General features: G+C 39.4%; 1 protein-coding gene across 10 annotated transcripts in view; it reads left to right on the forward strand.

Annotated features, from left to right (window-relative positions):
- The window catches only part of CADPS2 (calcium dependent secretion activator 2), a 528014-nt gene that overhangs the window by 368984 nt on the left and 143348 nt on the right, over positions 1 to 15682 (forward strand). For all 10 annotated transcript variants that reach the window (XM_059396493.1, XM_059396490.1, XM_059396492.1 and 7 more), the window contains 2 exons: positions 7699 to 7835; positions 10096 to 10283. In XM_059396493.1, the coding sequence (XP_059252476.1) occupies positions 7699 to 7835; positions 10096 to 10283 (325 nt within the window). The remainder of the gene's footprint in view (positions 1 to 7698; positions 7836 to 10095; positions 10284 to 15682) is intronic.

A 15682-nucleotide genomic window follows, 5' to 3' on the forward strand; every position in this document is an offset into this window, starting at 1 on the left:
TCTTGTAGAAATCTTTTACTTCCTGGGGAACCTGGGTGTCTCGGTCCATTAAGCGTCTGTCTTCTGCTCAGGTCAGGATTTCAGGGTCCTGGGATCGAGCCCTGCAACGGGCTTCCGGCTCAGCAGCGAGCCTGCTTCTCCTTCTCCCTCTGCCTGCTGCTCCCTGGGTTTTGCTCTCTCTCTCTCATTCTTTTCCTGAGTCAAATAAATCCTAAAAAAAATTCTTGAAAGACTTCTTTTGAGTTAGGTGTGAGTCTGGTGATGATTAATTCTTTTAGCTTCCTTATACATGAAAACCTAATTTACCTTCATTTTGAAAAAAATTTTCTTTCAGTACTTTAAAGATTTTGCCTTACATTCTAACACCTTTTTATGTAACGAGAAATGTGTTCATTTTTGCCTGTTCCTCTATACATAATGTATCTTTTTTTTCCCTCTAGCTGCTTTAAAGATCTTCTAACACTGGTGTTGAGCAGTTAGCTTATAATGTGCCTTGATGTAGTTTTCTTTCTGAAAATGTCCTTGAGTTTTATTCTAAGACACAATTAAGTCACTTGGAAACAGTTCAATCTTTTCAGGTTTTACTCTTAAGTTTTCTTAGATGGAGCTAAACAGTGTCTAGTCTTGGATTAATCCATTTTCCCCATTTCTGGATCAGGGTTCTTCTTAAAGACTCTAACTAAAGACCCATGAATTTTAAGGTTTCCTGTAGGCTGTTGAGAACATGTACTATTGTAGGCTCCAAGCTCTGTGTGAGTTGTGGGCTCTGCCGCCTCTCATCATTTAGGATGATTTCTGCCCTGGCCAGAGGTAGTCTCCTCACATGTGTGAAGGGGTCACTATTCAGCTGAGTATGGAAAGAGGAAGGGGGATGAAACTGTATTCTTGAAGGCGGACAATAGCCATTTTGGCTTTCCTGAATTGTCAGGTCTGTCTTCGCAACTTGGGGAGCCCACTAGTGCTTATGGGCTCTCATTCCCTGTGCCTCAGCTCACCACATTTGTTTCCTGTCTCTCAAGAATCACTCTCCTGGGTTGTCTCCTGGGTTGTTCAGTATTTTGAGAACTATTTTTTAAATGTATTTTTTCGTGAATTTGTAGCTGTTTCAGATAGAAGGTAAATCCGTGCTCCACAACAACCTCTTGACAAGAAACAGAATGGTGTTTTTTTGTAAGTTAGAACCAGATTTCTCAGCCCTGCCTATTAATATTTTGGGCCAGGTAATTCTTTGTTTCAGAGGTTGCCAGGAGGGCTGTCCTGTGAATTATAAGATGCTTAGCTTTATCCCTGGCTTACCCTCACAAGATGCTGATAGCAAACCATACTCCCACAATATGATAACCAAAAATATCTCCAGACATTGTCAAATGTCAAGGGGGGTGGGTGCAGAGTTAAAGATGCCTCATTTGAGAACCACTGAGTTACAGTGACTTGAAAATTATTTTTGTGAAAAGGTCTCCTCATTCATTTGTATTTCAGTATTTTTTTTCACACCCTAAGTGCAAGAAATACCCAAGGAGTGCACTGAGTTACAGATATCATCCATCTTGTGTCGTGGCAAGAGAAGTGGTCAGGAACCACTGGCCTAGAACATGAAGGCCAGGACTACACAATACAGATTTAATGAACAGAAGATCTAGTAATCAGTTGATTCAAATAGCCATGGTAATCTCTTTTTCACAAAACCTTTCTACTGTCAGAGATCAGCCTATTGTCCAAGCAGTGCTGATTAGGCTAAGTGGAATGGGGTTTTTTAGCCTCTGGATTCACTTGTTCCAAAATATCCAAACTTGTTCTAAAAAGCCAAACTGTTTTGGTTATGTTGCCAACAGCTTTCATGTATTCCAGATGTTTAGTAAAGTTTTCTATCCCCGCAGACCCTGCTGTTTTATCTTTCTTAAAAAGGTGGGGGGAGGGGAGGAAGGACAAAAATGAGTTTCTACCGCATTGAATGAGAATACTGATGTTGACCTCTATCAGAGAAGCCATCCATTGGACTTCTCAGAGAGCAGTTAGCCCTTGGTATTTCCTTCTCTTCTGCGATTTCCATGGCATTGCCTTTTCTTCTTTTTTGATCATCTCTAGGAAGAACAACTTTCAGAGTCATTAGTAGAAAGTAAGAAAATGATATGAAATTAAAATGACTAGTTATAGGAATCAGTATGCTCCTAATCTGTTTAAATATGCTTTTTCTTTCCTTTGCTGACCAATAGCTGGTAAGGGTAAGTATTGTCATGATTTTTTTCTTTGCTTCATTTATCAAAATTTTTATAATAATATGATATTTGAAGGAATATCATGATCTTGTTTACAATGTTAGTCTCCTATTTCCTAGGCAAACTGAGAATGTTTAGGTTAACTTTACCATTTATGAAACAAAAGTCTATTTTTGCCACAAGAGGAAAAACAGTATCTACCAATCACGTGGACATAAAGATAATGGCTGAGAAGGTGTTATATAGCATGGAAAAGAAATACTCAGTAATGTTAACTGGAAAAATACTAAACTATGTATGTGATATTTTAACTGTTAAAAATTTGTATAAATATAGGTAGACCTATACCTAAACTGTTCACAGTGGATGAGTTCAAAGGAATTAGTTACTGGTTCATTTCCCCAGTTTTCTGACATATCTTTGAAGTATCTATGTTATAACTTAAAGAAAGCTCTTAAAAATTAAACACACTGAGTTAATGTTGAGATAGAATGAAATAATGGATTTCTAAAGTCTATCTTATTTGAAGACAACCTTATTATCTGTTTTAGGATATAAATGATGATATGTATTTATAGATTTTTCTGGTATGTGAATCTATTTGACTTCACTATTTCTTTGATTTTGAAGATATTTAGAAATTATAAGAAAATACGGTAAACTGAATGGGTGGGTAGGGGGTCTGCTTGCTATCCAAATTTTCTGCTTCAAACAGTACATTGCCTTTGGCAGACTTTTGACAGACATTCTTCAGTTAAACTATTCTTCACTATGCGAAGCACCTGTTTTTTATTTTTCTCTCTTAGGTATATAAGGTCATACAATTTGTATGTAACATAATAAAATACAACACAGTACTAGTTGACTTCCATAATAAAGAAATGTCAGGGGCACCTGGGTGGCTCAGTGGGTTAAAGCATCTGCCTTCAGCTCAGGTCATGATTTCAGGGTCCTGGGATCGAGCCCCACGTCGGGCTCTCAGCTCATCGGGGAGCCTGCTTCCTCCTCTCTCTCTGCCTGCCTCTCTGCCTGCTTGTGATCTCTGTCTGTCAAATAAATAAATAAATAAAATCTTAAAAAAAAAAATGTCAAAAATAAACCAGAAAAGTTACCTTCTTTTTAAGTCAAAAAATTTTTTAAAAAATTCTTAAATCGGAATAGGACTTTACATTTAATTTTATGAGCTTATTTTCTTGATTAACCTACTAAGTTAAATTTCACACTTCATAGGTATGTTTTACTTTACGTTTAGTATATAATTTCAAGTAAATGTTGAATATTGGTTTGCTTTGCTTACAATTCTATGTCTGTATGTGTTGATTAAAATTGTCATGTGAAAATACTACTTATTTGTTATTTGCCTCAGAAAGCAAGATGTGTACATTTATACATCCATTTTTAGTCAATTTAACAAAAACAAGCTAAGAAATTATCTGGGTCAATAACAGAGGTGTGAACAAACTCCTAATTAATGTATGTATTGATGTTTCTCTTTGGTGCTCAACATAAAATGTGTACATGAAACAAAGAATATCAACCAAGATAATCTACAGAAAATTTTGTAACATAAGAATTCCTATTAGTGGCCACATCGGTGATATAAAAATACATGAGGTCCTTCTCTGTGCCATGTTTAACTTCTTGTGAATTTTCAAGCTCAATGAGAGTTTGAGCTACAAGGAAAGTATAATCAGATGGGGTATCAGTAAATGCCACTACGGGCAAGCTTAAACCGTAGGACCATTTTAAACCAAGTTACTGTATTTCAGAAGGTTCATATGCTGCTTAGTTCAGCTCAGGATTTTGCAGAGAAGAGGATGAGCTCTTAGGTAACAGCACCTTCTTCATAGGCTTTTTGGTACTTGGGTCCTGGACCTGGACCCCTGAGTAGCCTCAGGATGCTTATGAACGGCCACCTCTTCTGCAACATCCAATTTGCCTCTCCCCCACTTCCTTTTCCTCCCCTGTTTTATGTCCCTAATTTCTCTCAACACCAGGAGCAAGAGAGGAAAAAAAATGAAAGGAAGGAAAAAGGAAAAAAATGCAGCATTCTTAGAATTAGTTGCAAAGGAAGACAAAACATTTCAGTTAAATTTTTCCCCATCTCACATTTGGAACTCTGACTTAGATACCTATCCTGGGGCTTGGATTCTTGAGCACATAGGGGCTGGATGTGGTCCGTACCCACCAAAAAGCCCCCTCGCACATACTACAGCGGGGCCTACTAGCTTGTTAATAGTCCTCACGTTGTTTTGTAGGCTAGCTATTTGCAAGTCAGTGTTAACTGTTTCAATTGGTACCATCAGCCTACTTATTCGTTTCCCCTGACTTCCAACAGCTATTACCCTAATGAAAAATATAAATTTTCAGGTTGCATTTGAATAAGCCTCTATAATTCCATAAATCTATAGCAAATAATAATCTTTCTCGATTTGGGTTTTATTCCATCCACTTTTACCACACCTGGTGACAGTACCACCCTAAAGACACTGGAGCATATATCCAGCTGTTACCATAGAAACCCTGCACTAGTCTCCTCAATTACCGTGTCCCACATCTGTAGTTAGTCCATAGGTTAATCATCACAATTTATGACAGTTTTGCAGTGCATTGTTCAAGCTCCTATCTTGTTGGTTTCCTTTGATAATTTTCTTATATCGTTTTGGAAGATAAACTGAACTGAAATTTGTCATTATCAGTGAACATTTGATTAGTGCCATGAATGATTTTTCATTTAAAACTAGTCATCACAATTTTGTGTTTTAATAAACATTAATTGAAGGTAATCAAGCATCACCCAGTTTTCAAGCAAGTCTCCAAGCCTTGTATTTGGTTATAATTGATTAAAGACACAATTCATTTGATCCAGATGATATCTCTGGTTTCTAAGAGTCGATGTAGATATGTTATGCCAAGAGAAAATTATATTTCACAGAAATAAAAAAGTAGATAATATTTTAACAAGAGATGTTTTCTTAGTTTACTTGAGTTCATGAGAGGATTTTAAAGTGAGCGATTTATCACACAGGTAGCTCGAAACTGTTGCTTTTTCAAAATTTATTTCTTTATAAATTCATGGAAACTAATGAACCAGTGGTTCATGGTGAAGTATATTTACATAAAATATTTTAAATTGTGCTTATCAGACCTAAAAAGAACGAGATAGAGATTCTTGGTCTTTACAGCCTGTCTTTTGAAGATGGGATACTCCCTAAGAATACATTTCACTTTCATAGAATTATAGCACCAGAGAGATTGTAGGGTTTGTTTGTTTTTTTAATGGACTATTGTTCACCTACAAGTTTTATCACTGTCAATATGGAGTCTGTTTTTATGGCTTAAATTGCTATTACAAATATTTTTTATCACTAAAGGTAATCATTGGCAAAGTAATTTTTCATTCATATGTATGATTCCAAAAGTCTTGACACATTAGCAAAATATAGTTTAGAATTCTATTTCTTGAGGAAAATGCTTCATAAAATATATTCATTTTTGAAAATATGATTTAATTATAGAAATGAAACAGATTTTTTTTTTCAGGAACTTGTAGATATTTAAAGACTATATGCCATTGCTTTAAAATAAAAATTTTGCTTCTATAAACCTTTATAAAAGATAAAGGTAAAAAGATAATTATATAGCAGGTACTATATGAATTGTAACATATGTATTTTGTAGAATGAAAGAATTATGGATTTTCTGTGGAATTTCTTATATATCCTATTTTCAACAGACAAGTCATTAATGGGTGTTATTTTTAACTTCTTGTTATGACCTTCTCTGGTGAAAGAAATAATGAATAAAATTCAGCACTTGTTTTATAAAACTAGTAATTACATAAAGGTGACACTAAAAGTTTTTTTTTTACTCAATTAAATGGATAAATGAAGATTTTAAGATTATTTAAAATACAAAATGCCTTGCATTTTTCAGTTTCCTGTCTACTCATATGATTTCACATTATCATATATGTAACTTTGAAAGACTTTCTTTCAAAAGACTGTCAGACGTAAGAATGAAATATAAAAGAAGTTGAATTGTCTCATTTCTCAGTTTAGGAAAAGCAGTTTAATAACACTCAGTGTTCATCTAATTAATACTAACTTACCACATGTAATGCATTTAATTGTTCAGTTAAGTAATTAGTGAATGTAAAGGAATACATATGCCAGGTTCTCCATGGATCATAACCTCATACCTTCCATCATCAATGAATGCCCATTCGTTGCTTACATGCTATGTTCACCTTTTGATAGCTGTCACTGATGTGAGATCTTTTTTTTTTTAATGTGATTCTGAAGACCCTTCAGCTTGAATTACATAATTCTTCCATCCACAAATATGGCTGAAAGTTGAACTTGACATAGGATCAATATGATCTGGGCTAAATATCTAAATGTGACTGACTATGTTAGCATCATGTCCACAGATCAATACTGAGTTTTATTATGAGCCTGACTCTATAATTGCATTTAATCAATAAACTTTTGTCTCCTTTCCTTTGCAATTTTAGGATTGTACCATATAGGTTTTAAGAACTACATTCAGTTTACATTTAAGACTCTACTTGTTATAATTACCAGAATGAGATCTATCTATGAATCTTAAGGAACAATGGAGCCTCAGCTCTACCATTGTCAGGAGAATCCACTTTTATCCCGATAACTGATTGCTTGCCCAATGCATGCTTCATTTCTAACCGAGCTAATGTAGTAACACCCCAGCACTCCTTTTGGGTGGTGTGTGGCTTTTTCTCTCTCTACTTAGTAAATAACTCGCATTGAAGACTTTGACAAAACATACCATTAATGAAAGCAATCATAAAAGCTTGCCTTTTGATAAACCCGCAGGGTCTACAGGCGTTGAAAGATGCAATCTGTAAAGAACAATAAATTTGGACCTTTGATTGAAGTGCCATTTGGGACTTTGTGCTTTGTCTGCATATTTGCACAAACATGATGCTCCCTTTTTCATGTCTCTTAAACTTGAAGCTTGAGAGCATTCATTGCCATTTCTACATTAAGGTTGGTCCCATTAAAGACTCAAAAAAAAAAAAAAAAAAAGACTGGAAGTGGTCCAGTGGAAGCCTGTGTGTTCATTTCTGCCCTAGTTTGCCATTTGAGAAGCAAGCTTCTACCCATCCTTGCTGTTTTTATATGACAAGACCTGGGTTCTTTTCCAGTTGGTTCCTTCTGTAAATGCATACCTAAAATGCATCTCTTTTTCTTAAAATTGGAAAATAAGATTAGTTCTCTGATGAATACTAGAAGTAGCTTAGAGGGAATATAGAAACTTCCTCATTTATTAGGCTCCCAAAAAATTGCAATTTGTGTTACTATGCTGAATTCTTGGCATTGTATTTTTTATAATACAAAACAGTCTGGTATCATGAGGCATGCATTTTGTGTTCAAAAACTGTATTTGCCCATTATTAAGCCAGAAAAATAAATGTATTGTACATCCTTTTCTGAATTTACAGATGCAGACCGTTTTCAGAAACATGGTATGGATGAGTTTATTTCTGCTAATCCTTGCAAGCTTGACCATGCCTTCCTTTTTCGAATACTCCAGAGGCAGACTTTGGATCACAGACTGAATGATTCCTATTCTTGCTTGGTAAGTACAATTCTGTCTCTCCAGTCTCCTATAGGTTAGAATGAAAGTTTTTTTTTGTTGTTGTTGTTTTTTTTTAAGTGAGAAACACTTGTTATGAAGCGGTATTTTATTCCTGACTCCTTTAATAACTGTAGTTGGGAGTTAAGGATAAAGGATTCCAATCGATTGCTTCCCAATTTGAAAATTATACACTTGAAGACCACTGCTGTGCCACTCAATAGACAGGAGAGGAGACTCAAACAGACACTGAATTGTGGGTTATCAGTCCCTCTGGAGAAGGCTGAATGAAAATAAAGGCTTTAATGAAGATTAAAAAAAAAAAAAAACCTCTGGGAAAGGATTTACTAAGACCTATATAGACATGTGGAGGTTTAAATTCTGCTTACCAAATGTTGCTATTCTCCATTTCTCTCTTTTGTTCCTAGAGAGACAACCCAGGTGACGGGTAAGGAAACAGTGTGAGAAATGATACGACAGGGCTACATGTAACAGAGGAAACCTTTGGTTTCATTTAGCCCTCCAAAAGATCATTTGGATTCCTTAAAAAATTAAATTAAATCAAGAAAACTGCTACTCTCTCTGGTTGAAACCAGACAAAATTTGGGATAGAAAGTATAATTTACCTTCTGAAGGAATGCTTGACTGCTCAGAATATGGACATTAAACTGAAGCCTAGCATCCATATAGGCCCTTCCAAGGATTTATATTGTCGGTGACAATTCCTCTGAAATGTATCCAGCCGGACTTTCCCTGTTTCTATCACCACAGAGTCTCTTGGCTCCTGAATGTGTCAGCTACCCACAGTACAGCTACATTGTCTTTAAGATTTCAGACAGAATGTGCTCTAAGCTCACTGGAGATGTTTGCATAGACAGGAAGAACTGCAACCACTTACTGCTGTGATCACAACTTACTGCCTGATAAAGCATTTTTTAGAAGAATTTTTTTTCCTGATAAATCATTCATAGACTCTTTATTAAGTACCTATTACTCAACATGTCACTGTATGGCCGAAACCCGCTCCAGCCCCAACTTTATGTGAAGAGTAAGAGCATCACAAAACCCTGTGGTATCTTCCCAGGGGGAAGCACACCTAGAGGGGACACCAGTAGGGGGGTTTCCCTGGTGGATTCCACTCAGTGAAGTTAGTTGATGAGTGATCAGAAGTTGGTGGGTTGGGTGAACCATCCCACGTGTCATGAGAGGTCTGAAAACACCTCTCACCTACACCGTGTCTTCAACTGTATCTAGAACATGGTGTCATGGGAGTGTTTGGAGACAGGATGGTCCTGGAAGTAGATTGTGACTCAACAAGTGATTTTCAGTGTCCTGAGCCATTCACTGAAGGTCACTGAACTACATGGAGATCATAGTAACTCACAGGCATGGTGCCTCCGATACGACACAGACGTGCTGTTTGTCCAGCCGAGGGCTTGCCCCATCACCATGGTCCTTAGGTGCTCTTTTTCCCTCCTCTTCTTTGTGTTATTGCTGTCTTACCTTTCTACGTGGCTCACCAGTCTTTTCTTTCCCTTGCATAATTTTCCTGCCTCCTTTCAAAACTGTTTATTTTTAGTCCATCTGATTCATCGAAACATTTTATAAATCAACTCTGCTTAACCCTGACCTCCAGTGTCAGCCGAGCAGGCTCACAGGCACACACGAACACACACGCACCCTTTTCGTCTCATTTCAAGAGAACAAAAAAGCTATTGTAAGGCATTAGCTCTGCTTATATTGGTCCTAGAAGGACAAACTGAATGAGAACAGTGTCCCAAATATGCAAATTCCCAAATACTGCATGTTCACCACCACTAGACTTAACTGGAATTGTCTTAGTTCACTTTATAACATGTCGTTGGCAACTAGGCAATTTCAATAATAGTGTCTGCTTTAACCATTCTCTTTTTATTGGACTCATTCAGGGATTGAAGTTTGTCAGAATGTTCTTCTCTGGGACTGACAACTTAGATACCGTGAATAAATTTGGCCCATTTTGAATGACAGTGGAGAAAAGCAGGTAGTTTGTGCCTTGCCACAGCAGTGAAGAGAATCGTATTCGATTACGAGTGTCCCAGATCGGGTCCAAAATTGATGACATTAGCTTTATGAAAATAACATAAAACATACCACTAATTTAAAAAAATATATCAGAAGACACTTGGATTCAGCTTCTCCTTATAATGTCAAAGAGTGCCTGCAGAAAAGCAAATCCTAGAACAGAAAGGAAAAAAAAAAATTTTTTTTTTTTCTTTTGCAGGGTTGGTTCAGTCCTGGCCAAGTCTTTGTGTTAGATGAGTACTGTGCCCGTTATGGTGTGAGAGGCTGTCACAGACATCTCTGCTACCTGACAGAACTGATGGAACATTCAGAAAACGGTGCTGTCATTGACCCAACCCTGCTCCATTACAGTTTTGCATTCTGCGCCTCTCATGTGCATGGCAACAGGTATTTTTACTTGCAAACACACAGTGTGAAATGGGTAGGGTTGACTTGGAAAGAGAGAAAAATGTGCTTTGCCACTATCACCTAGTAACAGATTTTAAATAGCAAACACTTCTTGCAAGAGGTGGGGAAAAAACCCACAAAGGAAAAATGTACATCAATATGCTGTTGATTTAGGTTGGGTGCACTTTATGTTTCTTTTTGCCGTTAAAGCCACTTGAAAGAGAAAGGGAGAGAATATCTGTGAGATTAGAAGTTGCCTTTTAGTTCTTAGGTACCACCTAGTACTAGGGGCTGCACAGCTTAAGTGTCCTCTGTATTTCTATTGTTATGCATATGTGTGTCAGGGTAAGGCTTGCTAGCGGGTTTGTGTGTGCCCAATGATTCTTCCTTTTCCACTGTGGAATAAGCTTTCATTGATCAAGCAAGATGAGCAGGGAGGTTTATGTGGAATCTTCTCTTAGCCCCTTCCCTAATCTATACTTTATTTTATTTTTAATTTTACTTATTAATTGGTTACAGAGAAGGAGAGCACAAGCAGGGGAGCAGCAGGCAGAGGGAGAAGAAGGCTCCTTGCTGATCCTCCCGATCCGTACTTTAGGAACAAGTGTCCCTTTTTAGTGTTTTGAGCCAAAGAGGTAAAAAATCATCTAATGCAGGCCCTCACAATCATGTGCCTCTAAGCTTAAAATCTCTCCATGCTCTAATCCCTCTCTTCGCCTAATCCTGTTCCCAGGGAACCTTTTCTGGGGTTCCTCCCACAAAGGAGGTACCCTTTCTCCCATCCCCCTTTTAATTTGTTTCAATCATTATTCCTTCTCTCTCTCTCTCTCTCTCTCTCTGTGTATTTCCTTTCTTTCTACAACCCTGTGTAAGCTTTTCCTAGCCTCACAACAGAACAGAGTGGTCAAGGAACTCTGAAGTCAGATTGCCAGGGTTCAAAGGAATGCGAATTCATGGTGTAAGGTGTAGGGCAAGCTTCATACTCCAGTCTTGTCTGAACTACCCTATCTGTAAGGAAGATTAAACGTGGTATCTCTCTTGGAATCCATGAATCATCATGGGAATCAAATGCATTAATGTATATCAAGCACTTCGAACAGTGCCCTGCACATGAAGAGTCCAAACAAGTTAACTGATAGTTCCCATTGTCGTAAGTATTGTCAAGCTGCCAGCCTACCTTTCCATTGTTCTCTTTTATCTTCCCAACCAAATTTCGCTCTCCATTCCTCTCACTGGGCTTCCGGCTCCTGGCTTGCCAAGAAGGCTTCTTGAAATAGATTGAGTAAGGACCTGGTCCTGTAGCCTCTTCTCCGGCTTCGCCCTCCTTACTCCTGTTGAAAAGCTCATGCTGCAGACTCTCTGAGGGCTTGTGCCGCTTGAGAGGCTGCTCGTCTTCCCGGAAGCAGGACTATCTCATCTTGGCTCCCTTCTTATTTATTTTTGCCCTTCTCTTTGCTAATAACTTTTTTCCTCCAGACCGCAAGTGCAGTATAGTTCTTTTCTCACGTGTGTTCTTGAACTTGCTCTGTTCTGAGGATTTTTCTACCTCACAGAAAAATTGTACTCCAGTGATCTTGCCCCTTTCCACAGCTTTGGTGACCTGTCTTTATACAGATAATTCCAAACCAATTACTCTCCTAAGCTATAGGTCTCTATCAACAATTGACAGCTTGAATGGTCTGGCACTTTCAACCCTCTGGGTATAAAATGAAGCCCATCCTCTTGGGGCGCCGGGTGGCTCAGTGGTTAAGCGTCTGACTTGCTTTTGGCTCAGGTCATGATCTTAGGGTCTTGGGGATTGAGCCCCATATCAGGCTCAGTGCACGATATGTTTGGGATTCTCTCTCTCTCCTCTCCCCTTGCCCCTCCTCCCCTCTCTAAAATATAAATGTTAGAAAAAAAAAAAAATTAAGTCCATCATCTCACTAAACTGGCTCCTGTACCTCTTTTAGCTCGTAGCAGGCTGCCTGACAAAAAGTAACACTCCTGGCACAGAATAGGTGTTCAATAAACATTCGATTGATGAATGAACAACTGCATTAGTTAATGTTGATATCACGTCCATTTGTGGCCTATTCATTCTGTGTTCATCTTTTTCTTTTATCTCCTAGACCCAGTTTGTCGCCCGTGCCAGTGTTCTGCCTTCGTAGCACCCCTCATGTTAGACTTGATCACTTCCATTGCACTATCCAAATTCGAGCCTTCTTTTTCTTCTTGTTAATGGATCTTTGTATATCTCTCTACTACTTTTTCTCCCTACAGCAGTCTAGCAATCAGCTTCAGAATTACAGATTAACTTCTCTTATACTCCTTTTAATAAACTTCAGTGGTTCTTGTTTGATTATGAAATTAAAGATAAGTTCCAAGCTACAGTATGTGGGCTTTCTCAACATTGTTCTTGTCCCATCTGCCCAGACTTCTCTCCAAGTATCCCTCCCCAAATAATCTTTACCCCAGGCAACTCATTTATTCTCCACATAATGTTTCTCTTTTTCCAAGTGTGTGGTAGTCTGATATCATAAAACTCCTTGAAGAGGACTTCTGTTATCTCAAACACAAAATACCTTTTATCTGTAGTTTCCTTATAAACTTTCTCATGTAAACCTACACGCTAAATCAATCCACACACATTCCCCTGCTTCTATCCCACAAGGTCCTATCTTGAAAGCAAAAACTGGTTCTCGTCACCTGTTACGCTCTGTAGGACAGACCATATTGCCTTGCATGTTTTGGCCACAATATGTATTTGTTGAATTGAAGTCATCATTGTTGCCACTTTTCATCCCACCGTAAAATAAAACCAATCCTAGTCTCAAGATGTGTTCAAGGTTTTACTCAGTGAAAGGTTCAGGGTTTTACCTCGGGTTTTACCTCAGTTCAGGGTTTTAACTGAGCCTTACTTGGGAATGAGAGAGTAGTTGTAGATCATAGTCCCATTTCCCATTACCCCAAAGTAAGCCATCTCCACTCCACAAACTTTACTGGGGGGTAGGGAGCAGTAAGAGAGTGGCAAGAACAGGGGACAGTTGGTATGGCTGATCGACAACTAACCTGGGCGGTTTTTTTTGCTCAACCAGTTTCTTAGCTCCTGACCAGTGGATGACTTCCCCCTGACCAGTGGATATCAAAAGATAGGTCTGTCGACGTTAGGCAGGACTCGGAAATGCAAGAGGTTAAAAAGATGGCAGTGAAACAGACATGCCCTAAGAATTTAGTGTGATCAGATGATTTTAGTCATTAACACTGGAAGGGATAATTAAATTGAAAACATTAAGTAGGAAATTCAGCTAATGCTTCCCCAAAACGTGTGTGTTTGAGACACATTTTAATGGAAAGTTACTGAGGCACCTGGAAACTGCTGCTTCGGAGGCAGCCTGATTTGAATCTATAGGTTGCCATAGTTACTTTTATTCTATAAAACTATTGTTTTCCTTTATAATGGTACACTGTAAAGTATAATTTCAGCTGTGTTTATATGTTCCGGTATGAATTATACCTAATATTACACATTAAATCCATTTTCTAGGTTAAAATGTGTACATTTTTCGGAGTCGCTGGGTGGTGGTAAACAAATTTGAGTCAGTATGGGATTCAACATTTAGATGACACATAGATTAAGGAAAAAAGGAGAAATGCCGGTCTTAGGGAAATTTGAACCTTAGTTTAAAGTAGAGGCTATCTAAGATAAAGTGAAGGGTAACGTGTTTCCTGTCATCTTCAGAGTCTAACATATCACTCGGAAATGTCATGCTGTCACCGTAAAAGAATCAAAAAGAGACAAAAGATCCCTACTTGAATCTGACTCTGAAATCTGCAAAGTGACCTAGGCTGGGCAAATCACTTAACCTTTCTGAACCTCCAAGGTTCATATGTAGAAGGGGCAATAGTGACAGCTCTACCTACTTTTCCTGGTTTTCTCATCTCACAATGTACATCCCGGTGGCTGGGTGGCCAAGGCAAGCGTGTTAGAGCTGTAACACCTCAAGCCAAGTGGAAAGACTGTGGCGCATACGTAATTAGAACTCTTCAGTTTTTTGCTGATAGAATGTTCGGGTATTTGCAACCTGGCCTCGGGAACTAAGCTTCTCTTCCCCAGGTCTGCGGTATCTGCTGTTCCCAGAGACTTTTGTTGAAAATACCGTCCGCATCAAGTCTGACTTTTCCACAGTCCCTGCATGTCTCTCTTTAGGATCATTTTTATGTCTGTCGAGACACACATTCAGAGCACCGTTTGGCTCATTACCTGAGCTACCTCTGTCGAAAATTCAAAAGGAGAAAGGATTGCCTTTTGTTACCGACTGAAGTGAAGGACAGCGGTGCTGTCTGGGCGGCGACGTCTCCGGGAGCACATTCTATTGCAGGCTCCGAGCTCTCCCGGGGCTCCCTGCCACCGCGTCTCCCCTGAATAGCTCTCGGAGCGTCTCAGCGACGAAAGAAGAGAGAGTTCAACAGAAAAGGTCTGGCTGGTGCTAAGACTGAGAAGAGAGAGGAAAAGAAAGGCAGAAAGCAAAAAGCGAGTCAAGGACAGACAGAGACACATTCCCGCAGGAGGACGGCCGCACGCGCCCGTGAATAGCACAGCCACTCCCTGGGCGAGCGCGCCCCTGGGGACCCACAGCAGCCAGAAAAGGGCCTTTCGGAGACAATGCACCGCAGGGCAAAGTTCTAGGTCGATGTGTGCGGTTATACAATCTGGTTTCGCTCGTCGCGGGGGGCGAGGGAGCTAAAGCAGCAGCACAGAATGGCTGGCACCTCTCGGCCGACTGTCTGGTGTGGATGCAGCACCCTGGCGAAGGCGGGCCGGGCCCAGGACTGGGACACGACTGGGGCGCATCCGTAAGGTCATCCCTACTTTCTCTGGACTCCAGCTTGTGTCACAGAGCAGTAGGTGGCCTTCACGGGATCCCTCGTGCTATGATAGGATGATGTCCCTGTCTTCACAGATGATAACATTTCCTCTTACTTATCACTGCAGAAATTGGGCCTCAACTTTTCCCATCTCTAGTTTTAGAGACCCGGGTGCATTTTTGAGTAAAATCATAGAGAATTGCACCCAATAGGCTCATCAACGATTTTCCTTACCCCCCCCCCCCCCCCCCTTACCACTTGCTTCTTAATCCTAGTCTTTGATATAGGACATAGAGAAAATAAGTTAAATGTTCTATCAGTTGTGAATCTGGAGACTCGCTTCTGGGACCAGTGGGCAGCTCGATCAACTGCTAGAAGCAAGGGTGGTTTTCCTGTCATGGGGCTTGTTAAACAGGTTTCCTCTGCCAGGCGCAAAGGTGGAAGGGGCAGTGGTTACTGAGTACCTTTTCAGTATACCCTGAGGCTGCTTTCTGGATTCTGTCAGAACCTATAGAGCAACCTCAGATCTGCCTCAGTGAAGCTTGCCTAGC

Source organism: Mustela nigripes, chromosome 4, assembly GCF_022355385.1.
Source record: "Mustela nigripes isolate SB6536 chromosome 4, MUSNIG.SB6536, whole genome shotgun sequence".
In the NCBI taxonomy this organism is placed as follows: domain Eukaryota; kingdom Metazoa; phylum Chordata; class Mammalia; order Carnivora; family Mustelidae; genus Mustela; species Mustela nigripes.